The 24,171-nt window shown below is 48.3% G+C and overlaps 1 protein-coding gene across 5 annotated transcripts; it reads right to left on the reverse strand.

Annotated features, from left to right (window-relative positions):
- Positions 1-1,922: 1,922 nt before the first annotated feature.
- Fam107a (family with sequence similarity 107 member A) lies at positions 1,923-23,525 on the reverse strand. 5 transcript variants are annotated; one of them, XM_050161120.1, is made up of 5 exons: positions 15,808-15,990; positions 12,775-12,936; positions 6,561-6,735; positions 4,941-5,097; positions 1,923-4,163 (listed from the first exon to the last, which is right to left on the reverse strand). In XM_050161120.1, exons 3-5 carry the CDS (start codon positions 6,728-6,730, stop codon positions 4,065-4,067), a joined length of 426 nt encoding a protein of 141 aa, XP_050017077.1. In that variant the 5' UTR covers positions 6,731-6,735; positions 12,775-12,936; positions 15,808-15,990; the 3' UTR covers positions 1,923-4,064. The 5 variants fall into 5 exon arrangements, with proteins under 5 accessions (XP_050017077.1, XP_050017075.1, XP_050017072.1 ...); XM_050161118.1 differs by having other exon boundaries at positions 15,785-15,990; XM_050161115.1 differs by lacking the exons at positions 12,775-12,936; positions 15,808-15,990 and adding an exon at positions 23,379-23,525.
- Positions 23,526-24,171: the final 646 nt, after the last annotated feature.

The raw sequence follows: 24,171 nt of genomic DNA on the forward strand, positions 1-24,171 counted from the left end.
ACATACATGCAGACAGAACACTGTATACATAATAAATAAATTAATCTTTAAAAAAAAGTGGCAGTACTAGGCTTTGTCGAGGCCCATGGAGGCAGAGCTACTTCCTGCTGCTTACAAGAATGAGTTACCTCTGGGGTACATGGAGCTTGGGGTAACTGGAATCTGTGTTCCTGGGTCTTAGTCACTCAAATTTGCAAGTCCCTGGATAGCTGTGGCTATAACACAGTGTTGGCTGACTGGAATTTCAGCGACAGTGGAGAAGTTGGAACTGAGTTAATACAAGACTCAGAAGAGAAAACCCACACCATTTATTACCTTTCCACGCATGTGAACATTCCCACAAGAAAGTGAAGTGTGAAGAAATGACTAAAGCATGATGCTTCTACACCTTTCTGTACAAAATACACTAGCCTGTGAAGTCTGCTGGGGCACAGATCTCTGGACTCGGGGCAGTAAACTCTAGAGATGTCACTGGAAGATATCCGAGAGACCATATATGGTGTCGGAAGAGAAATTAGTTATTCAGGCTCAGCACAGCCCAGGTGCTGGTGTTTTGTGGGAAAACTATTTCCACATGGAACCTTTATGGGTTTCTGCTTGTTAAAAAAGACAGGTCAAATGGCCCTTTCTGTGGCTGTCAGGGAGGTCCAACCTTTGGATACTGTGATATGTTACCATCTGCAGTTTTTGTGGAGAACCACACAATGGAGTTAGAAGAAAAAATTACGCCCAAGAAAATCTCATGTTTTAAGTAAGTTTATGGCTTTGTGTTGGGCTGCTTTCTATAGCTGTCCTGAAGTACGTGTACTTGGGTAGACACCCGTGAATAGTTGCTCCAGGGGTTCCAAATGATCACTATACCATTTTGGTGCATTTGAGATGGTCCATGCTTACCTACTTTTGTAGGATGTAGATGCCAACATTTTAGCTGGACCCCCCCCTTTTTTTTTTTTTAAAGATTTGGAGGTGGGACCTTGAAGAAAATGAATTTTGGCTGCTGGCTACTGAGGAAAGCCTATTCCTGGCCAGTAGCAGCTGAGGAGCAGGCAGTGAGGTGGGGCTTGCTGGGCAGTGCAGGAAGCCAGGCTGACTGCCACAGTGGAAGGTCAGGGTAGAGAGGGAGCTGGGCACATAGAACCTTCCAGATTGCTTGAAACCTCCCCTGAAAGTCAGCAGAGGGCTCTGAAGGGTGGCAAGATCTGCTTAAAACTGTAGCAGGGCTGACTTCGCTGCTTTATTGAGGAGGCGCGGGGGCAAAGACAGTGACAGGGATGAGGTCTGTGCACTAATTCAGGGAAAGGCAACACATCGTCTGGTACCAGGGAGGGGGATCAATGATGAAGAGTTCCAGTTCCGGACTCGGATCAGGTGAGCATCATCAGAGTGTGCGCAGAAGAGGATACAGGCCCTGCAGTGGAACTAGTCCCGAGAGTGTTCTGTTGGAAGAGGGAATTAAGTTGTTAGCCTTGCTTACAGGGATTTCTGGACAGGCAGGCAAGATTGACCTTTTGTGTTTGTAGTAGTCTGAATGTAATTGGACCCCATAATCTCATTGGAGTGGCACCATTAGGAGGTGTGGCTTTCTTGGAGTGGATATGGCCTTGTTGGAAGAAGTGTGTCACTGTGGGGGTGGGCTTTGAGGTTTTCTATGCTCAGATACTGCCCAGTGTCTCAGTTGACTTCTTGTTGCCTGTAAGATGTAGGACTTTCAGCTACTATTCCAGCACCACATTTGCTGGCATGCTGCCATGCTCGCTGTCATGATGGTAATGTCCTGAGCCTCTGATCTCTGAGACTGTAAGTGAGCCACCCCAATTAAATGCTTTCTTTGTAAGAGTTGCCATGATCATGGTGTCTCTTCACAGCAATAGACGGCCTAACTAGACAGAGTCAGTTAGGAAATGTGAGTAACAGACTCACAGTGGCTTTAAGAAACAGGAGTTTATTTTTATTTACAAGGTGTTTGGAGATGGAGAACTGTTGGCACTTGCTTGGTCAAATGATCACAGGGCATATGGATCTCTTGGCCTTTTCCTCAGGTTCAACATGACTGCTAATGTTCCGGGCATCACATCTCCAATCAAGTAGGAAGAAGGAAGAGGCAGAGGGAGTCTCTCAGCAAAGCATGGGGTTTTCTAGTCCATCCTGTAGACTTGCACTTCAATTACATTGGCCATACCTGGTCACATGGTCACCCAAACCAGCAGAGTAGGCTGAGAGAGTGAGAATCTATATTTATACTCACTAGGGGGAGGTGATGAGAAAGATGGATTAGGTCTAACAGAGTCACAGAGCATCAAAGTGTCTGCCAGGGTTCTTCTGGATGACCTGCCTTGTGGGCCCTTATTCTTTTGGGTGTCATCTCTGTGACTTGCCATGTCCTCCAGGGACCACTAGGACCCTTGGGTGGTCCTACTCTATCCCTGGTGCCCTGTCTTGCTTCTCTTTATATGTCAGAACAATGCACATACCTGTAGAGCAACAACCCTCAGCACTGTCTTTATTTAAGAAACACACATCAGCATAACATCTCACCAGCAGATACCCAAGACAGATACACTTCATTTAGACCTTTACAGCTGGAACACACACACACACACACACACACATACACACACACACATGCACGCACACATGCATGCGAGAGAGAGCTGGAAAAATACACAAGAGAGAGCATGAAGGCAAGAGATAGAATCTCCATTTGCTGCCACACCCACACTCTGCTACCCTCCCACCGTTGTTTTCTGGAGCCTGAGCACCCAGCACACCCACAGGGAAATCTGCGCTTCTCTGGCAGTGCTGTTCCCACCAGCGAAGGGCTTCAAAACAGAGGCATGGGCTTCATTCTTCAGGGGAAAGGATTCAGGCCTTCCTGTAGGTATTCAAGACAGTGTAGGAGCAAAAGATTCACACAAGAAGCACAAGCAGGGGCTTTGGAGGAAGAAGAGATGAGGATGATCAGATTGGGGGTATTGAGGGGAGAGTCTCAGTTGACAGTGGCTGACATTGTCTCTAAGAAGCCATTTTGTCACCATGGCCGTGGGATCTTCAAACTACCATCTATATTTCCAGAGTTGAAAAGCTAAGATCTTTTTTTCTTTTTGGCTAGAATTGCAATGTGGTTACACCAGTAAATAGTGAAGATCGGCGGTTACAATCACAAAACCATTTGTATTTGCTAGGCTAGAGTTTCCCAGGCCAAGGGTCCCTGTGTGTGTATTGGGGGAGAGGGGAACGTCTATGGATAGTGAATGAATACAGACTTTAGAGCCGGCACTGGGACCCTCCAGGCCAGGGAACCGAGGGAATTGGATGCTTCAGTCTAGCTATCTACTCAAGCCAGTATCCTGGGCTTTCCCCGGGAGTGTGTTAGACACGCACTTTCCAGGGACTGTTTCCAGGGCTCTCCAGTTTGTATAACATGTACATGTATGTACATACATGTGTTTATGGGATGTACAGTGAAGTTGGCAATGTGCTGTTCTATGCTGGAAGCCGGAGCACTGAGGTGAGATGCGGTTAGCAATTCAGGGAGGACAGGTGCGGAGGGAAAAAGCGGCAGCGTGCGGCAAGCCAGCAGGGCCCGAAGCTGCCTTGGTTAGGACTTGTCCCTCTTGGTCACAGCCTGCTGTGACCTCCCATGCCCACTTCCTTGCCACAGAAAGGCCCCTTCTTTGCTCTGTGATTTCCAAGGCATCCTTGGCCTCGGGTCAAGCCAGAACTGAGATGTTCCCGCCACTAGGAGCTGGGCTTGTCGGGAAGCCGAGGCAGAGTGGAAGGACATTTGGCCTTCCTTCTCACTTCTGCTGGGGAAGCCCACTTGGTGAGTGGGACTGGGGAGGGCACCTCGGGAAGGTCTTTCCTGCAGTGGCTTCGTCTTAGCACAGGAAGGATAGGTGCTCAGAAGGAGAAGTCCCTACAGAGACTTCCCTATGGGGTGCGGGGATCCCCAGTTTCCCAGGGATCGCCAGCCTCTCAGGTCTGCCTTCCTGGTATCACGGTATGCCAGGGCCTTCTGGTTCAGGAGGGTGAGAGTGAGAGGCAGGAACTGAATAGAGGCAACTCTACAGGGCTCTCTCCTCCGTGGCGATTCTGCGCAGGTTTTCCCGGACTTTGATGAACTCAGGGGCGTGGTCCTCTTCTCTCTGTGGTGGGTTTTCCAGCTGGAAGAGAGAGACACACGAGTGCTTTTGGAAGGGCTGGGGGAAGGGCTCCTCTTCTCAAAAGCCATGGTGTTGAACCAAAGGTCCTGTCCATGGGGAAGCAGAAGCACCCTGAGGTGGGTTTTACAAACCGTCCCAAAGTAGTGGCGGCTGTGGTGGTGGTGATGATGGGTATCAGGAAAATAGATGCTTGAGAGAGAGTCTTCATAATTAACACGAAAAAAAAAAAACCTACCCTCATTTCAGGAAACACTATCAAAACAGTATGCATGAGGTAATCCCACCATTTCTGGATATGGGTTGATGAGTAAATGACCTCTCAAGGGTCAGGCTGCTTGTGGCCTGGGGTTTTGAGCCTGGACATGTTCTAGCTCTCTATCCCAGCTCCATTTGTAAGTACTTTCCTCTTAATAAACTTTATCTCCACCACCATCCATGCCCTGGGCCAATTCTTCCAGGACACAAGAACCTGGGAATCTCAGTGAGTACCCTCTGTACCAACATGGGGGCAGTGTAAGAGACCGGGTGGTCCTTGGGAAGCCTGGTTCAATTGTTTATCCTTCTGGCATCGAACTCCCAACCTCGAAAATGCAAATGGCGTCTGCTCTAAGGCAGATGATCATCAGACCTAATGGTCCTTATAGGAAAAACAGGCCCAGAGAAGTGAAGCCACCGTACTAGAGTCACACAGCAGGCCAGAGGTAGATTCCTGGCATCATGTCGACCTTCCCTGGGGGCTTGGAGGAGCCAGGACTGGAGTGATGGCCGCCTACCCACCTGGTTCAATCTCTGCTGCCTTCTCAGCAGCTCCTGCCTGAAGGGGCACTGAAGCAGCTTGGCCTCCAGCTCCTCCTCTTTCTTCTTGATCAACTGATTCCAGCGACGGTGCTCCAGGACCCGCTGCAGTTCGGGTTTGCTGTCCACACCCAGGCCCCTGGAGGAGGGGAGCTATCAGGAGATTCCCTTCCCAACCTTCCCAGTCTGGGACGGCAGTTTTCGGTGACACCAGCGCACCATTATCTCCTATGATGTTTGGGCAACACCGGTGGCGGGGAGGGGGAATGGGGGAGAGAGAGGGGGGTACCCTTGCTGTCCCATGCCATAGGGAAAGGCAAAGAGCCACTGTGTCCAGTTGCAAGGCAGGCTTGAACTATAGCAGGAGAATTTCAGCCCAGGGAGCAGAGACCAGGTGCCCTGTGGTTGCTGTGTATTTTATGAGAGCTTCTGGAGATGCTGGGCTGAGCGCTCTCAAAATCTCCTGCGAGTTAATTTCCTTACAAGGATATCTATTTATCTCCATTCTCCAAGCCAATTTTTTTTTTAAAGTCTAGGAGACAAGAAGCAACGTCTGGTTTTCATGTTTCCTTGATTATCAGTCACATGCAATGACCTTTAAAATGTTTCCAGCGTTTACATTTCTCCTTTTGCAAATTATTTCTTCTTATTTGGTTTTTCCTTGTAGACATTCCTTGTACATGAATATGTTAATATTTTATACTGTATATGTAATTTCCAATTTAATTTATTATATAGCACATATTTCGGTTTGCTTGAAGCTGTTTTTCATTGTGGTGGTATTTTTGATACTATAGTGAATGAACCACCACACAAAGCAACCGAGAACATGACAATGTTGCAGTATCAAGGGAAAACAAACCCACAAACAGTCCAGAGTGTAAGGGGCACTCTGCTGTATCTTGGTTGTATCGCAGAATGGAAATCACAACCAGCTCCAACACAACTGGCCAGCAGAGGGCGCCACGAAGGCGGTCCCTCCACCTTCAGCCTGGGCCAGGCGACTGCAGATGTGCCAGACTTCCCCTTGGCTCTCCTGTTACATTGCCTGCCTCTCGCCCAATATGGGAACATGGCTGTGAAGGAGCCATCACTGCCTGATACCCCAACAGCATCTGTGTGCGCTCTAGTTTTCTCTGCTGACACAACCCACCTCCCACCAGGGCCGCCTCCCCTCCCTGCTGTAGGCCTTCCAGGTTTCATCTCTTTCCTGAAGTCATTTAGACAGCCCCAAGTGTCTAAAGTACCTCCTCTGGGGTCCCACACTCTTTTTAAAGCCTCCATCAAGCCACACACTCTCTGCCTGATATTCTTTCATTCGCCTCTGGGAGGAAAGGAACTGGGCCTCTATTTTTGTATTCTAGGTCTGGGAATGGTGCCCTGCATACAGTAGGTGTTTAATAAGTTTACGTGGCTTCCGTGGCATCCAAGCATGCATTAAGTGCCTGGGAGAGAGGATGGGGCTTTGGGGTTCTCACGGTTTCTTCTGGACCCCGTGGGGCTCCAGACAATGACCAGGTCAACCTCTTTAGGTCATATTTCTCTAAGCACAGCAGGCCTGTGCAGGATATCGCTGGGCCAGGCAGCTGGGTGCCATCCTACCTTCTGTGATTCATGAGCAGCTCCCGGTGTAGCTCCTGGTGGCTTCGGGAGGCCTTCACAGGGTTCAGCAGCTTCTTGGGTTTGATGAGCTCTGGATTCCACTCTCTATACTCTGGCCGAGCCATGAGTCCCCCAATGTCTGCCCTCTCCCTCTGGATCTCCGAGTACATTGAAGCTGTCATGATGGGCAGTGAAGTTACTTCAAGGATGCCCGCAGCCCCACCCACTCCTTGGGGCGCAGCTTAGTGGGGAAACCTGGGTAAGCTATCTGACCATCTGGATATTGCTTTCTGCCCCTCTGTTGTGGGTAATCAGCCATTACACCTAGGTTAAAAGGTTGTTGTGACTATTGAAGATGATGTTTGTAAAGCATTTGGGGCACAGAAGTAAAATGACACCAAGGCTTAAGCTATGGCTTGTTATGGGACTGGAGAGATGGTTCTTTTCGGAAAGCGTTTGCCACGCAAGCGCAAGAACCTCAGTTAGATTCCCCAGTACTCACAGAAAAAGCTTGGCGTGATGCTGTGTGCTTGGGATGTCAGTCCTGTGAGGCAGAGACAGGTGGATCCCTGGAACACACTGGCCAGCCTAGCCAGCCTAATCAGTGAGATTACTCCTAATCCATGTCCCAGTGAGAGACCCTGTTTCAAGATGCAAGGCAGACAGTGCCTGAAGAATAGCATCTGCAGATGACCTCTGGCCTCTACACATATATGCACACATGCACATCTGCATATACAAAGTGCATACATATGGGTTGCCGCTGGCTGTGCTGGATAGTTTTATGCTAACCTGACACAAGCTAGAGTCATCTGAGAGGGGGGAACCGCAATTGAGAAAATGTCTCCATAAGACTGAGTTGTAGGCAAGTCTGTAGGGCATTTTCTTAGTTGATGATTTGTGTGGGAGGTCCTAGTCCATGGCAGATGGTGCCATGCTGGCTGTAAGAAAGTGGTCCTGGGTGCTATAAGAAAGCAGACTGAGCCATGGGGAACAAGCTAGTAAGCAGCACTCCTCCATGGCCTCTGCATCAGCTCCTATCTCCAGGTTCCTACCCTGTTTGATTTCCTGTCTTGACTTCCTTTGTTGATAAGCAGCGATGTGGAAGTGTCAGGTGAATAAACCCTTTCCTCCCCAAGTTGTTTTAGGTTATGGTATTTCGTCACAGAAATAGTAACCCTGTCAGTGAATAGGACACTGGCAGAAGAAAAAAAAAAATTACCCAAACCAAAACCAAAGGGATTATGTTTGTGTTTCTGCTTTCAATAAGCTTGTACTAGAAAAAGAAAAGGGGTGTGTGTGTGTGTGTGTGTGTGTGTGTAATCTGTAGTTGTTAAAGACAATTTAGATATGGTTAAAAACAAAACATCCCCCCCTATTGTCCCGTTCCCTAGCCATAGTTCCCAAATTGCTAGGAGGGCTGAGACTTTCTGCCTTTGCCACAGCAGAGAGTAGTATGTGAAATGCAGGGGCTGCCATATCCCTGTTACAAAGGGATGGCTGTCATCTTGTCTGCCCAGCTCATGTGTGACTGCTCCTGGTCCCTCTTCTGCCAGAGTACTGGAACTTTGTCAGTGTACTTCAGATTCAGGCAGAAAGGCTTCCTTGCCACAGTCAGGTCCCTGTTCTTGAAATGCTTTAGAGAGAGGAGGAGAGGAGAGGAGGCGAAGGGAGGGGAGGGGAAGGGAGAGCAGAGCAAAGTTGTTTAACACACTAGTCACAGGAATAGCTGCTGCCTGGCTGTTCGCGGTTCGGAGTAATTACAGTGAATATTAGGTGAAAGGTTTGAGTCCCTCAGCCCAGCTTCCAGAAAAGCACCCTCACCCCTTCTCTGAGACAGGTCTTTCTGCGACACCCTGCTGGTGCTGACCTTGCAGCCCTCCCGCCTCCACCCCTGTAGCACTAGCAGCACCAGCCAACAGGCTTCAGCTGGTGGGGCTGAGCATGCTCTGTGTGGTGGGCATAGCAAGTGTCTGGTCTAATACGCAGTAGGCACTAATGTTCGTTGGTAACTGGTGCTAAAACTTTTAAGGTTTTGGTCTTGGGGATCCTTAGCCCTAAGTTGGTTTCCATATGGCAATGGAGATAGCATGCCCTATCTCACACCCTGAGACTCCACCTTCTCGGTCTCCTCTTTTCTGTCCCAGGCTCTCTCGTCTCTGGCTCTCAGCTTAGATTAGTCTTGAACTTGTTATATAGTTGAAGATGACCTTGAATTTGAGGTTGTCCTGCTTCCACCTTCAACCCCAGCAAAGGAGAAGCATTAATTGCCCGAAGGTGTTCTGATGGTAGCCAGGTCAAGTGTCAGAGTGTAGAAATATCCGCTTTTTTAAATTGAAAATATGTTTTCATACAATATATTCTGATCACAGTTTTCCCTTCCCACATCTTCTTCCCACCTCCCAATTCACCCAGCTCCAGGCCTTCTTTCTCTAGCTCTTTGTTGGGGGCACAGAGGTCCTAGTACTCATAGAGAAACACTAAGAGAATTAGGAATGTTAATCACACAGGGGTGTCTCCTCATGGAAGAGATGCAAATTGAATATCTGCTTTGCATCCAGAGAGCTGAGAGTGGATTTATTAACAACCCGGAGACCCTTTTGCTATCTGTGGAGGCAGATCTCACCCTAATTCCCCAGAATGAATATTCCAGACTCTTCCCCTTAGATCATTTCCCATCCTTAGAAAGGTTGTCACAAGGACTTTATGGTTGCTGACTTCTGTGCTGTGGGTCAGAGACCACACTAGATACAAGGTCTTTCAGCTGTAGAACCCATCCTCAAGACCACATGTACTCTGTAAAAGAGTCTCACTGTGGTCACACCTTAAGATTTATTTGTGTACCTGGAATTGGGCTGATTGTTGCCTGGAAACCTTTCCCAAGTTGTACTGTGTTTTAAATATGCTGACAGTGAACCACCTGGCATTAGACACCTCAGAGTCTGATCCAGGTTAAGTCAGTCTGCAAACGGTTTTCGTTCTCATCTCCTTGCATGGTTTGCTTCCTGCCTGACATCCGCAGGGGCCCCTTATCTCTTTGAAAAACTAATGGGTAAATGAAAGGAAATCTGGATTAAAAATAAAGAAAAAACACAAGAAATACAGACACTCACAGATATGCACACACACACATATATACGTGCGCGAGTACGTGTGCACACACGGAGAAAAACAAAACTCATAAAAACACAGAATCAGAAGCCACTCTATATAAGTAAAAGATCAGTAAGATGTAGTGTTCAAGCAAAGCAATTGATAAGAGACACAAAGTCTACAGCAATACTACTGAGTTCACTTTCTGATGGCATTCCACCGCTGGGGGTGGCGCCTCTGTTAAGTGTGGCTCATAAACCCATTGAGACTCCATATTTTATACTAATTTTTCTTTTGCAAGCAGTTATTAATTGGAGATAGCTTTTTGATTAAGGATGAGAGCTTGTGTCCACTCCCCTCTCAGCACTGGGCCCCCATCTGGCTTGGACCTGTTCAGGCCCTGTGCCATGCGCTTTTGATTGAATTAGCAGTCTCAGAAGCAATTTTTTGTTCTTTGATTTTTGAGGCAAGGTTTCTCTGTGTAGCCCTGGCTGTCCTGGAACTTGGTCTGTAGATCAGACTGGCCTTGAACTCACAGAGATCCCCCCCNCTACAGGGTCTCACTGTGCGGCCCTGGCTGCCTCAGAGCTTACTTTTGAGATCCACTTGTCTCTGGTCATGCTCGTCTCTGCCTCCTGAGTGCTGGGATTAATGGCATGCACCACCACACCCAGCTCAGAAGTACTTCTAAAATGAGAATCATTATTTTCTTTCCCTGTATCTTTCTTATAAGTCAATTTGTTTTCAGCTTATATTCTAATTTTTTGGTTCTTAAAATGGTCACGAAGCACCTTAGTTATTTATTTGCTTTTGAGATAGGACCTCATGTAGCCCGGGCTGGCCTTAAAATTGTGCTATAGCCAAGAATGTCCTTGGACTTGTTATTTGCTAGTACAAGCCTGTGCCATCATGCCTGGTTTTAAGCAGGCTAGGAATCAAACCATGCATGCTAGACAAGTATTCTACCGTCCGAGTTACATCTGGGCACCTTTAGTCACTTTAAGCGGGAACATTAGAAAATTACCACCCTGCCCACCAAGGGGGATTAGTTGTTTTAGTTGATGGGATCGTATTTCTGGCAGCCAATGTATCAGAATGCTTTGATTCAAATTGGAGTTTTAAGATCCCTGTTTGCTATCTACTCCATTGCTGAGTTCTCGAATCTTTAGTTCTCTGTAGTTCTCGCTATGTCCCCAGCTCCCATCCTGTCTAGGCTGCCATCACACCACACTTCAATGTCTCCCCTGACTCCCTAGTTTCTCTCCCCTCACCCTCTTCGGGCCCCAATCTTCCCAGTGCAGAATGCTTCTCATCGGCTACGTCACCTTCCAAAGAACTAGCTGTATATTGCCGACATGGTAAGACAGCAAGCAGAAATAAGTTGCATAACTCTTGGAAATTTATGTACAATAATACTTATAATTATTTAATAATAATATTTTATAAAGACATAGCTGGGCAGTGGTGGTATGCGCTTTTAATCCCAGGACTCAGGAGGTGGAGGCAGGTAAATTGCTGTGAGTTCAAGGCCAGCTTGGTCTACAAATTGAGTCCCAGAACAACCAGAGCTGTTACACAGAGAAGCCCTGTCTAAAAAAACAAACAAACAAACAAAAAACCAAACCAAAACAAAAAGAGGACATTCCTATACCCCCAGTAAAACAATAGGAGAGAAATTAAGTTTTATGGCAGGACACAAAATAAATTACACAGAATTAAAGAATTAAGAGTCTTTCACAATAGGAATGGACATTGAGAATATATGAAATAATGTTTGCCATACACTCATCCGATGCTTGCATTCCTCTCATTTGCCAGGTATTATGGCAGCATTAGGTACCCAGCAGGGAGCTAAGCAAGTGGGGGAGCCCTGCTCTAACGATTACAAATGGGACCAAGTTCATCCAGGTGCTGGGGAGGGCCCCTGTGAGGAGGTGGGGCTCCAGTGAGCATTGAGAGCAAAGGGGAAACTGCTCCAGGCCTGGGGAGCAGCTGTCTGGCTCCCGCACCTTGAACAAGCCTGGTCTGTTCTGGGAACACAAAGGCACAGTGTGCCCAGAGAGGCGCCATCCGGTGGTGGAGTGTTCGCAGTGAGGGTGGACAGCTGGCTTCAGGTCCGGGAGAGGGTGAGTCAGATTGGATTTCTAAAAGGTCATGCTGGCTGCCGTGTAGGGGAAATGGCCAACAGGCCTTAGGAATTTTTATTTCCTTTCCTTTCAGTGGGCTGCTTCTGTTTGCTCCTTCCATCCCCATTACATTCCAGAGAAATTTTGGCTTGGCCTGGCTCTCCATCTTCGCCCCCAGGCCACCCCCTCAGTCTTGGTTTCCAGGGTCCCTCTGGGAAGACAAGCCTTGTCTGGCTTACCCTTCTGTGGTCACTGTCTTGAAATACCTCATACACATGGAAGAGTAGAGCCCTTCATTTTGTACTGGGCCCTGCAGATGGGATCACCTCATACACCAGGTCTATCAGTGGTTACTCCTGGCTTAAGGGTCTCTCTAGGAGTCTACTCTTTTTAAATCTATGGTCTATGACGAGGCAGGGATCTCTAAAATAACAGTTGCAGCTGGGAAAGCTACCTTTACCTCTCTAAAGGCTGAACTTCAGTAGGTGTGTGTGTGTGTGTGTGTGTGTGTGTGTGTGTGTGTGTACAGAATGAAGAAGGAAAGGCTCATGGGAACCCTCAGGGTTTAAGAACTGCAATATGAGTCTTCTAGCCTTTTAATTTGATAGACGAGGCTTCTGAGTGGAAAACCCTGTGTAGGTCCTCTCGTGGAAGATGCTGTTCACTGGAGGCCTTGGACCCTTGTGGTCACAACCTGCCTCACTAGGGTGGCAGCCCTGGTTGCTGATAGGAGCCCTCTATTCTGGGTATTTGATGGGGCACTGTCTAACTCCAAAGCAGAAGAAGATTTGAATTATCCTGGAGGTCATGTTGGGCACCTTGGGTAGAAATCTGGGGTCACTCCCAAAGCTGCTGCGGTTCTGAGCAATCTAACACCATTCCAGATGTGGCCATGATGAGGCCAAGAACTGGGCTTTAGACAGGCTAGCTCTGAAAGAAAATGAGCTGGCAGGGGAGAGGAAGGGCTGGTGAAGGAGGAGATAAGTGGCCAATACCCTTAAAGGAGACTTGGAAGTATCTGCCGTTCACACATTGAGTTGAATTTCAGCTCTGTTCCCAAATCAATGAAGATGTCTGAACAAGAAGCTGCGGATGCTCATGAGGCTCTTGGCAAACGGCTAGCTCGGAGTCCAAAGGTTCTGTGCTGGTTCCCAGGGCTGTCACAGATGGCAAAGCAGCCTGTGAGTTGCACTCTCAGGTAGATTAAACCAGGAATAGTGATGTATAATTGCAGTGTGGCCATCTTATTAGCTGAGATCACTGTTAAATATATCCCGATCCTAGTCTTGGAATGAGTTCTCTTATTTTTTTTTTAAAAAAAGAGGGGAAAATCATTAAGCCATTAAATCTTAACCTTGGCTAAATATTGGGGTCCTCAGGGGAGCACTGGAGGCACACCCCAATTCCAGTTCAGTAGCTTAGGGGTACATCTTAGTGTTTGAGAGGCTTGAAAACTCCTGGGTGACTCAATAGTCAGATGCCTTTGCAAAACCAGAGGAAGGAAGGAGGGAGGGAGGGAGGCATTCAGGCCTCATTGCTCCAGCCAAGTGACTCTAGCTGGCCATAGTTGGCCAGTCACTGCATGCAGGTCTGGTTGAGAGTACACGTAGGCTTTTAACCCAGGCATCCTCCTCTGGAGAATCCTGGTGTTGGAAGACTGAGGAGCATCTGCTGGGCAGGAAGCTCTGCAGCCAGAAGTGTCAGCTAAATGAGTGTCCTGCATGTCTCTAAGAGGGCAGTTGGTGAGGCTGACCTCTTCCAGGGGGCATCCGGGGAGATAAGAGTGAAGAAGAGAGACTGAGACCTCTGGTTCTCCCCAAGAGGTCCTAGAGCTGCTCCCTAGAGACTGAGCCAGGTTCTGGACGTACACAGCTGGGTTGGAACAGTAGCCTTGATAACAAACCCTGGTCCCTTCCTGGACAGTGAAGACAGAGACAGAAGAGAATGATAATCTTACTTCAGGTCAAGTTCATAGTGAAAACAGCTGTGGGACCAAGGCTGATACCCAAGGACCTCCTACCCCTCCTCGAGGCAGGGTTCATATATGTCATATATGCTTCAGACATGCTATATAGCCAAGGATGACCGGGAATTCCTGATTGTCCTGCTGCTGCCTCTCAAGTGCTAAGATTATAGTGTAGCCACCATGCCCCATGAATGAGGCGCCAGTGATCAGTCTCAGGGCTTTGTGCATGCTAGGGAGGTTCTTGACCAAGTGAGCTACATTCTTAGCTTTGCCTACGGTCTTAATGTCCCTTCTGTCTGCTTTCCGACTATCTTCAATGTTCTTATCGTATTTCTGTTACAACAAGTGACACTGGGTCTAGTCAAATGTCCAGCAGTTAAAGCAAAGGCAGTAGATGGTAACATGCAGGCCTAGCTAGTCAGGCAAATAAGCAATGCTCTCTGACCTCTGACCAGTGGAAGTCATGGCACCCATGCTAAGGTCGTTGGAGTGTGAAAGGATACGGTGTACCCAATGCACTCTGCACAGTACTTGAATTAGCAGGGCCCACCCAAGGCAAACTGTAAGCCTCCTGTCCTGCACATTTTGGGGTGAGCATGGGACTTGGTCTGAATCTTCCTCATTTTATAGTTGAGGAAGTCAAAGCCCTTTATGCCAAGATACATGTTGGGTAGTTAGCAAAGCCAGGATCTTTGGACTCCAAACCTAATATTCTTTCTACCATGACACTATCTCCCACAAATGGCATATTTTTGATTCAGTAGAGCAGATTTACTTTACTTTTTTACATTTGCTCTCTCTGTGTGCTCAAGAAACCTATGGGAGAAGCAGCTGAGCCCCTTTGACAGCTGAGAACACGGAAGCCAGAGAAACAGTCTGTGAGAAATGCTCGCGCTACCTTGCCACTTGAAACCACAGGCCTGGCAGCCTTCACCCCCGTCCCCCAAACCTTCCTGGTCCAGCATCAATAGCCTCAGAAGGGAGGCTTTGAGAAAAGCTGGCAAGGGAAGGAGGAACATTCAGAAAAGTGACAAGCTGGCTACCACATGTCCTGCCTGCCCTTTCCTCCCTGCGGGTGGCTTGCATTTGCGGCTCACTGGCCCGTAGCCTAAGAACATATCTGGCAACACCTCCCGGTCTCCCTGCAGCCTCAGGCCAACCTTGAAGCTGCCTGTCCATCTGAACAAGAGGACTCCAGACTGGCTTCCTCAACTCTCTGTCTTGGTTCACTGGAACTTTCTAGGCAGTGAGAAGAGGAGTTGGGTTGGAAGGGTGAGCCATACAGGGTCCTTTGCAAGGTTAGGAATTGTACCATGCTGTTGGGCAGGAACCAGCATGAACAGATCTCCCATCCTGTACCCATGTGGTTTGGTGCCAGCCCATTTTATCTGAGACTGGCTCAGGGAAATCAATGCAGGGATTACCATCCTTCAGGCTAGGAAAGCCACCAGAAACCTACGCATGGGGACAGCCTCAAACTTAGAAACCACCCTGCTTAGAGCAGCCTATAGTGATGTGCAATTCCCTAGGGCCTGATTTCTCTAGTCTCAGACTGGCCTTGTACCAGGGGATGCTGAAGCCAAGTTCATCAGCAAGGTGGACACTACCGCTAGCCCTGGACCCACTGAACTGCCGATAAACTGAGAAGGTGGGCAACCCCTTCTTAGGAGCAAGTCACCCAACCTCAAAGATGCCATCTGATTTCCCCAGATCACATTGCCAGGGGTCAAAAGGAACAAGAATCTGAGCTGAACTCTGGTGCCCAAACCCAGGTTCTGTGTTCTCATTGCATATAAAACCCGAGCTTTTGTCTATCTGTGGGTTATTTAGTGACCCCCTCTTCAATAACCCCACACACCCCTATTGTGTAAAAATGGATCTAGGAGAGGCTGTAGCGGACATTAAATTACTCCCAGTATTTAGAAGCAAAAGATCCACCAGGCTCCAGAACTGTAATTGAGAGCCCACTCAATCCCTGTCCCCCACCCCCACTTCCTAACCCCTTATCATTCACCCAGTGAGGCAGAGTCTTTAGGTACCTAAATTCGAAGGGTTCAGTTACCAGGACAGCTTGCTCTGGTGCTCCCAGGTCGCTCTCCGTCCCTCCACCTTCTCCCAGAACACAGCCTGACAGCTTGGGACAGAACAGACGGGTGTCTCAGCAGTGCCTGAGCTGTGAGCTCCTCTGCAGCTCACAGACTTAGGGAACCCTAAGAAGGTCCCAGGGCTGAGGCAGCCACCCCCAAAGGGCGGGCCTTAAACTCCCGAGATGGGAGGCAGTCTTACATTCCTGTTTATTCTGATATCAATAAAAAGGAACTGTTGCTATAGAAACTGTTATTTCACTTGGTGAGTGGCCATGTCCTCGGCTCAGAACACCATGTCCAAGCCACCCTGATTGAGAGGCACAAATAAATACCTGTTTTGTCATATTGGTGAGGAATATGAATCATGCCAAGCTTTGTTCCCATCAAGAAGGCTTCTAGCTGCTGTGGAGGAATTTCCCTTGTTTGTATGGGAGGGGATTCCAGCACTTCCCTCAAGGAGTGGGAAGCCACGCTCCCTGCTGCAGCAAGGAGTTCTTTAGAAGGGTCTCTCGGGGTGCAAGCAGAGAGAAAACCATACCTTGAGCCAGTTCTTGGCCATCCTCCAGGCACAGGTGTCAGTAACATTGTGACCCGAAGCTGTCATTTACAAATCTGCTGAACTACATTGAACACACCTGTTGGTGGTTTGAAGAATCCATGCATACACGGGTAGTGGCGGAACACACCTTTAATCCCAGCAGTTGGGAGGCAGAGGCAGAGAGATCTCCGAGTTTGAGGTCAGCCAGTCTACAGAGCAAGTCCCAGGATAGCCAGGCTAAGCAGAGAAATTCTATCCCTAAAAAAAACAAAACGAAGAACAAAACTTGTATAATATCATACATATAACTTCATACCTGGAGCTTCAAAGAAGAAGCAGCAGAATGTAGTAGGCAGGAGGAGGGTAGCTGATGGAGTCTATACCCAGACCTGACCTGATCCCAGCCCTTTCTGTACTTTGGTTTCTGTGGCTGGGTAATAAAACCTCAATGAGATGGTGTTCACTAATATACCCTACAGAGAGAACTGTCATGTGCTAAGGGCCCCAATATCCATGCTTGTTCTTGGTCACAATGAGACTGTGTGTAAATGAAGCTGAGGACATGGGCAGAACCCCAAAGCAAATCCACATGCTTGTAGATCAGAGACCTTTCCCTTACCTCTGAACTAGCTTCCGCTTGAGCATTGGGAGTGTTCTTGCTTTTGGCCATATCCTGTGTTCCCCAGTGAGGAGACCAGCACCTGCCAGTGATACTAGGCCTTTATCCCAGTTTGTTTTCTCATGAACTTTGGTTGTCCAGGAATTATTAGGACCAGGGCACACACGATGGTAGACAGATGCATTGCTCATGCAGTTTGGGGTTCTTTTTGGCCACAGGATCTGTTCATTTAGCTAACATCTACAGAGTATATACTGTATTCCTGTCATGACCTAAGTGGATTTATGATGGGAAGGAGACAGACGGTACCCCTGTCCTTGGGGAATCCACTTTCAGAGAGGGGGAGGGAGAGACAGAGAGAGAGAGACAGACAGACAGAGAGAGACAAAGAGAGAAACAGAGACACACACACACACACAAAGAGAGAGAGAGAGAGAGAGAGAGAGAGAGAGAGAGAGAGAGAGAGAGAGAGAAACAGAGCGAGCAGATAAGGAAGGCACACAAGAAAACACCAATCTGTGATTCATGGCTGTGCAGAAGGTAAGGTTGAATGAGAAGGGCAGTGATCTAGAGCTTGGGAAGGGTGGGCAAGGCAGAGGCTGACTCATAAGAAACTGGCTATTGTTTATGTGGGAGAGATTTCCAGCCTGAGGGCGGCTAGTGTCAAGGCTCTAGAGTGGGAATGAGCTGGGAATAGTAGCAGAAGGCCAGGAAAGCTGCAGTGAGGAAGGAGGGAGATGGAGGGACCTGGAAAATGGACCTGTGGGAGGGTACTTCAAGCACTCTGAAGCCATAGAAACCTAAAGTTGTGCATTCTCAGGCACTCAGGCATAAGACAGTGTTCTAGAAACAATGTATAGTCCTCCGTGTTTATTGCTCCCAACTTTTGCTTTTCTGGAAATTCCTGGAATGGTAGCCTCCCCCAGCTTCCCACCCTGGCGGCTTTGTTTCTCACAATTCTCCTAGCAGAATAGGAGGACTAAAGCCTTGTCAGGGGCTGGGGGTGTAGTTCAGCTGTGGGATGCTCGGAGTCCGTCTCCAGTACAGCGTAAAACTGGGTGTGGTGACTGATACCTGTGATCCCAGTACTGGGGAGGTAGAGGCAGGAAGATCAGCAGTTCAAGACCGCCCTCAGCTACACAGCCAGTTCAAGGCCAGCCTGGGCCACAGGAGACCTCATTTAAATAAAACAGAGGACTTGTTGACTACTATTGCTACTCTTTTCCTTCTTATTCAACAGAGAAGGAACTGGGGGCTTCTTCGGGGATTTCAGCGGCCCATCAAAACCAACCTTAGTGCCTTCTGAAAACTGAGGCTCTAAGGGTCCTAGGGAAAGACTCTGACAGCTTCTGTTTGTGTCTGGAGTCCCCACATCAGCCATGGTCACTATTCCTACCATTCACCCACTCTTCTAAAAAGCCCTGCTTAATGAATGGCCAAGGACAGTTGGCCAAGAAACATCAGTGCTAGGTGTTAGTGCCACTGTGTGGCCAGGACTCTTTATGCTGTTCTACCTAAGGCTTTTGGCACAGCCCAACTTGGTGCAGGCTCAACAGGCTCACCCATGGGGGTGGCAGCCCGGCAAGAGGAGCCTTACCTTATTCTTGTCGTGGTTTCTGTCTCAATACTTTGATGCTGGCTATGGATTCGACATGAAGTGTTCCCCACAAAAGCTAAAGTGCTGAAGCCTTAGTGTCCAGATGTGCTGCTCAGAAGTAACTAGTTCATGATGGCCTTACCTTCATTAATAGATCAACGCACCGATGGGTTCACAGTTGAATAGGCTATCAGAAAGTGTGGGGGGAGCTAGTTAGGAAAAGGAAGTAGGTCTCTGTGATGGGGTGACTTAGGGTACATCTTATCCCTGTTCCTTACCCCTGGATATTATAAGGGAAGCAGTGTTCTTCCATCATGTTTCTGTCATATCGTGGTCTTTTGTTTTTGTTTCTATATATTTTTATTGAGCTCTACATTTTTCTCTGCTCCCCTCCCTGCCTCTTCTCTCCCCTTCAACCCTCTCCCAAGGTCCCCATGCTCCCAATTTACTCAGGAGATCTTGTCTTTTTCTACTTCCCATGTAGATTAGATTCATGTATGTCTTTCTTAGAGTCCTCACTGTTGTCTAGGTTTTCTGGGATGGTGATTTGTAGGCTGGTTTTCTTTGCTTTATGTTTAGAAACCACTTATGAGTAAGCACATATGATGTTTGTCTTTCTGGGTCTGGGTTACCTCACTCAAAACTGTCATGGTCTTAAAAGCAATAGAAGCAGCTTCCTGTCGTGTGTGAGTACTCATAACATTGCACAGGAGATGGGCAAGCAGAAGCAAAACCACAGCCATCAATAAAAGAGATTGCAGCACCTTATGATGGGTGCAGTCAACCTCCGTGCCAACTTGTAAAGACTGTCCCCCACATTGTAGGGGACAAGCACACCCACAATGATGCCCCTTCCTTAAGAAAAAAAAAACAAGCTCACACATAGAGAACCCACTTCTATGTACACAAGTCTGTCAGCGAGGCCTCTTCTAAGGGAGTAAATCTCAACCACCATTGCTAGGTATCTCTGGATGCGAAGAACAGAAGGACTGGGGCATGCTATATCAGAACCTTTGATGGGACCTAGATAAGGAAGTTTGTGTAGGTGTGTGGGTTCTGTGGCTCAACAGCAGGACTTTGGGCATGCTAGATATGTGATCTATCACTGAGGTTCTTGCTGGATCCAGTTAGCATATTCCCCTAGGGGAATCTTTGGTATTTTAAAGTTTGAGACTTTAAATTTGATACGATGCAGTTGTAAGCCCTTGTCTTTTGTTACTGTTCTGTAATGTTTGTGGCTTAAAAACCGAGCAAACCCATCCACACATTGCTTTTGTCAGAGAAAACCAGTAAGGACTCAAAAGTATGGGGGAAAGCCGCCTCTTCCAAGCAGTTGTCCCGAGAGTCGGTTTGGAATCTTGTATGGGTCATGTTTGTTTGACTTGAGTATGGGAGAGCAGGGGCCCTTAAGCAAATGAATCTAGCAGGGAGATTGTTCCAGAAATCTTCAGGGTTCAAGGTGGAGCCACTGCTTTTCTGTCCCCTGCTTTTTCTCCCTTCTGAAACAAAGAGCTTTAGAAGTCCGTGGGCAGCCCCACCGTGGGAAGACTGAAGGATACTGCCACGCTTTGCTGCTTCATTCACTCTGTCTCCTCAAAGTATGAGAGGGAAGGGTCCTGAGCCCAGGGAAGGCAGCTAGCTGGGGCATTTCTTGCTGTAGCGCAGGAAAAACCTCCCCAAACGCTTTCCTTTTATTTCAGCTTAGTTTTCTTCAGCTCAGTAGCACCAAAGGCAATTCAGATAGGCCCACAAACATCAGAGAAGTTTCCATAGCAACTTAAACATTCTTCCTTGACCCTGTGTTTTAGAGCCTCCACTTCCAAAGAAGCCCACAAAGTAGTCCTAGGATCAAACTGGCCACCTCTCTGGCCACTCCAAACATATTCTAATGAAAGGATCCCAGGGGCAAGGGAAGAAGCTTGCGGGTGATTGTGAATTGGGGAAGAGTTGCCTTTCCAAGTTTGAACTGGAAGACATTTACCCCGGGGAAGGGATTTCAAGCGTGAAGACGGGAAGTGGGGCAGGGCCGCAAGAACCAAGAGTTCTTTTTCCGAAAGCTGGCTCTGAACCCTCTGCCGTTGGCATAGTGAATTTGGACTCTAAGAGCGATCTTACCCTATTTTATTTGCCTTGCAGGGAGACAAATCAGGATATATTCTCACGTTTCTCCTCACCCCATGTATATGTCTGTGTGATGGGCAGATCATAGTAAACCATAAAATTTCAGAAATTCATGGTTGCATGCCTGGGGGCTGGCGGTGGGGGAGAGCAGCGCTCCTGGAAGAATTTAATTCAGATAAGCAATGGATTTTACAAGCACATCCGTTTTATCTTTGGAGCTACTTGGAACAAACTATTCTTCGTTGTTTACGTGAGGTTCAAATTGTACCAAGATTCAATTCTTTCATGCAGTGTTCCCTGGGAGTAATAGAGGAATGGAGGCTTTTCCGCCCCCTGGTGGCTAACAAGGAGTACAGATACCTGAAGAGGTACCCTGCTATCCAGGCTCCACACAGAAGCCTTCCTCCCTAGGGTGGAAGTAAAACATGCCAGGTAGACTTTTAAGGAGGGACAATAGCTTTCCAGGTATGACTGAGTGTGAGTTCTATCGCAGAGTGAGTTCTTCCAGACAGGGGGCTATGAGTGTATGCGTCAGTCCAGACACCAGCCTGGGATCCACTGCTGTACCACTAGAGGGCCTTCAACATGCCTTCCTCATCTCTGAAACTGGACAGTTGTTCTTCTGATGAATAGAGCACAGGGTAGGGAAACCTCAGCCCCAGAATTAGATCACCTGCCTAATTGACACTATTATCGTAATACCTCATGTAACAGCACTAAAGTTCCCATTCAAGTGAAAACACCGGGGATACGTTAAGGAAACAGATGTACAGGTAAACTAGGCATGGGATAGACTAGAGGCTGTTTGTAGTTAGTAGGATTATGGGGTGAGCTCTGCCCTTTCGTTTCTCATCCAAATATCCATAGATGTATTCATCACTAGGTTGCAGAGATGGGAACAATTGTTCTCTCTTTGTATAAATCAGTGATTCTCAACCTTCCTAATGCTGGGACCCTTTAATACAATTCCTCATGCTGTGGTGACCCCCAACCATAAAATTAAGTCATTGGTACTTCACAACGGTAATTTCGCTACTGTTATAAATCGTAATGGAAATAGCTGATATGCCGGATATCTGGTATGCGACCCCTGTGAAAGGGTCTTTGGAACTTTGGAGAGGTAGCCCTGAGTTTGAAACTGTTTTCTGCCTCTTGAGGGAGGTGGGAGATTCCGTAGCGGACTAAGGGCTGCTGTTGCTGCTCCCTGGAACTGTCTACTTACTCACTAAATGGAGAGGATAATCAGTGGGTCCTGGCAGAACCAAGAAAGTGGAACTAGACAACACTTGATGTTTCTAGTGAGTGCTCAGTTAGTAAGCACTCAGTCCTCAGGGAGGCCTCTGTCTCTGTCCTGGCTTGGGTGATATAGTTAGGGGACCAGCCTGTGACCCTGAAGCTCTGACTTATCCGTGCTGAGCTGAAAGTTGAGAGCCGAAGTTCACAGCAGCTCTTCCAGCTAGAGAAAGCGCTAGGTCTTCGGATTAGGGAATCTTGCTGCCAGCTTTAGGAAAACTGACGCCCCAAAGGCGAGCTTTGAGGTTTGAAATCTGATTCTTTGATTGGGAGTTGCTGGCTTTATGCGGGTGGGGTTCGCGCTGTTGGTCCTGAAACCTTGGCCAGTTATTGTCTGGGGGCTTAAGGGAACCCTTGTTCAAAAGTTCACAACGGGTAGCTGAGCGGCGATATCTGAGCGACGGTAGGGGTGGGGCGCAGCAACACGGATCCCCAGAGCTCTAGGCGGACTCAGGCGGCGCCACTACAGCGAAATGCTCGGACCTATCGCCTTAGCACTTTTGGTGGCGTAGTCCGCCACTGACTGAGACCCGCTCCTTCCCCGGGCAGAAGGCAACTGGCCAGGAAGACAAGTCCTTTGACACTTTCGAATCACTTCCTTAAGAGGGCAGGGGTCCCAGTGGTTTCTAATTTTTACCTTTCCCCAAACTCTTTCCCGGAGTTCAGTTCCAGACGGAAGCATCTAAGTCCTCACTAAGAGCATTTTCTCCTTCTTTTTTTTCCATATCTCGACGCTTTTCCAAATCATTTTTTTATGCTGACCATACAGTCATTTATTTTATTATTTGAATAAAAGGCGTTTAAAGTGTCCTGAGCAGAAAGTACAGTGCTTATCCGCACATAAGCCAACAAAAAATTTAGAGATGAACACCTGTCATCCAACAACATCCTCAAAATTCAAAAGCTGCCTCATGTCTCCTTCCCAATTTATGCGCGCCTACGTTTAGCAAATGCTTTCTGAGCTGCCTGGACCATGCTGTCCCCTCGTCATGGGCAACCACCTACGGGACATCAGGGCCAATACTCAGGGCTTTCTTCCTCCGCGGAATTCCCGCTTTGCTGCCAGACCTACCTCCTACTCTGGGCTGTTCTCTGCATGCTCTTGGGGACACTGCCAGATACGAATCCCGACAGGGATCTAGCAGAACCTCGGCAGGGAGGACTTGGTGTCTAAGCAAGAGTCTGCTTTTGTGTACGCTCATCTGTTTCCACACCGAAGAAGAAGGCAATCGATGGGAGGAAAAACGAGAGGGAAGAAAAGGAGTGATGGAGAAATGTCGAAACTGAGACGATGGGAAGGAAGAAACCTGGGCACCAAGGGAAGGAAGGACGAGGGGCGCTGAAGTCTGCAGGGGGCGGTCCGCTGGTTCCCACTTACCCGACCTGAGCAGCATCGCCCGGTACAGCCCGGTAGCCTCGGCGGGCGCCTTGGACCACTCGCCCAGCTTCTGCGCCATGCCCCGAGCTGAGTGTCTCCACCGCTGAGCCTGGACTGAGGGCCTGAGCAGCGTCTCAGTGATAGTGACGCGCCTGGCTGCTCCACCCGCCCGCCCCGGGATCTGGTTACTGTAGGCTCCTGAGACACTGCGGTGGTGTTAGAGGGCCGGGGCCACAGGGAGTCTCTGTGCACGGAGCAGCTAGGGCACAGCGGGAGTCTCTGGACACCTTTGCAGCATCCCATGGAGCGCGGCCGGCCTCCTTCCAGCCTGGCTTCTTGCCCACTTCGCCCCGTTCTTGGTCTCTGGCCCCTATGAAGGCTGTAAGCAGGTATGGGATTCGGAAGCGCCATTCCTGGCATTTGTTTCCAGTCGGCTGGTGAAGAGAAAAAGACCAGGACCCTCATCTGAGATGCGTGGAGAGCCATACATAGTTCTTGGCCCACAGGGTTATAAGGTGAGGTTTGGCAGGCGGATAGGTGAAGTGCTTAGAACCCGCTGGGTTCAGAGCAAACACTGTGCACCAATACTTTGGATTCTGAGAATATTGCTGAGTTGGCAGAGTGCTTGCTTGAACGAAGCCCTGGGTTCGAGATCCAGCACGGCATAAAACTGGGGATTGTAGTGCACACCTGTAATCCTAGAGTTTACAAAGCAGAGGTAGGAGGATCAGGAGTTCAAGGTCACCCTCAGTAATGTAGCTAGTTTGAAACCAGACTGGGCTATGTGAAAGGT

This window comes from Alexandromys fortis, unplaced genomic scaffold (assembly GCF_014885135.2).
Source record: "Alexandromys fortis isolate MF-2015 unplaced genomic scaffold, M_Fortis_MF-2015_v1.1 scaffold_123, whole genome shotgun sequence".
In the NCBI taxonomy this organism is placed as follows: Eukaryota; Metazoa; Chordata; class Mammalia; order Rodentia; family Cricetidae; genus Alexandromys; species Alexandromys fortis.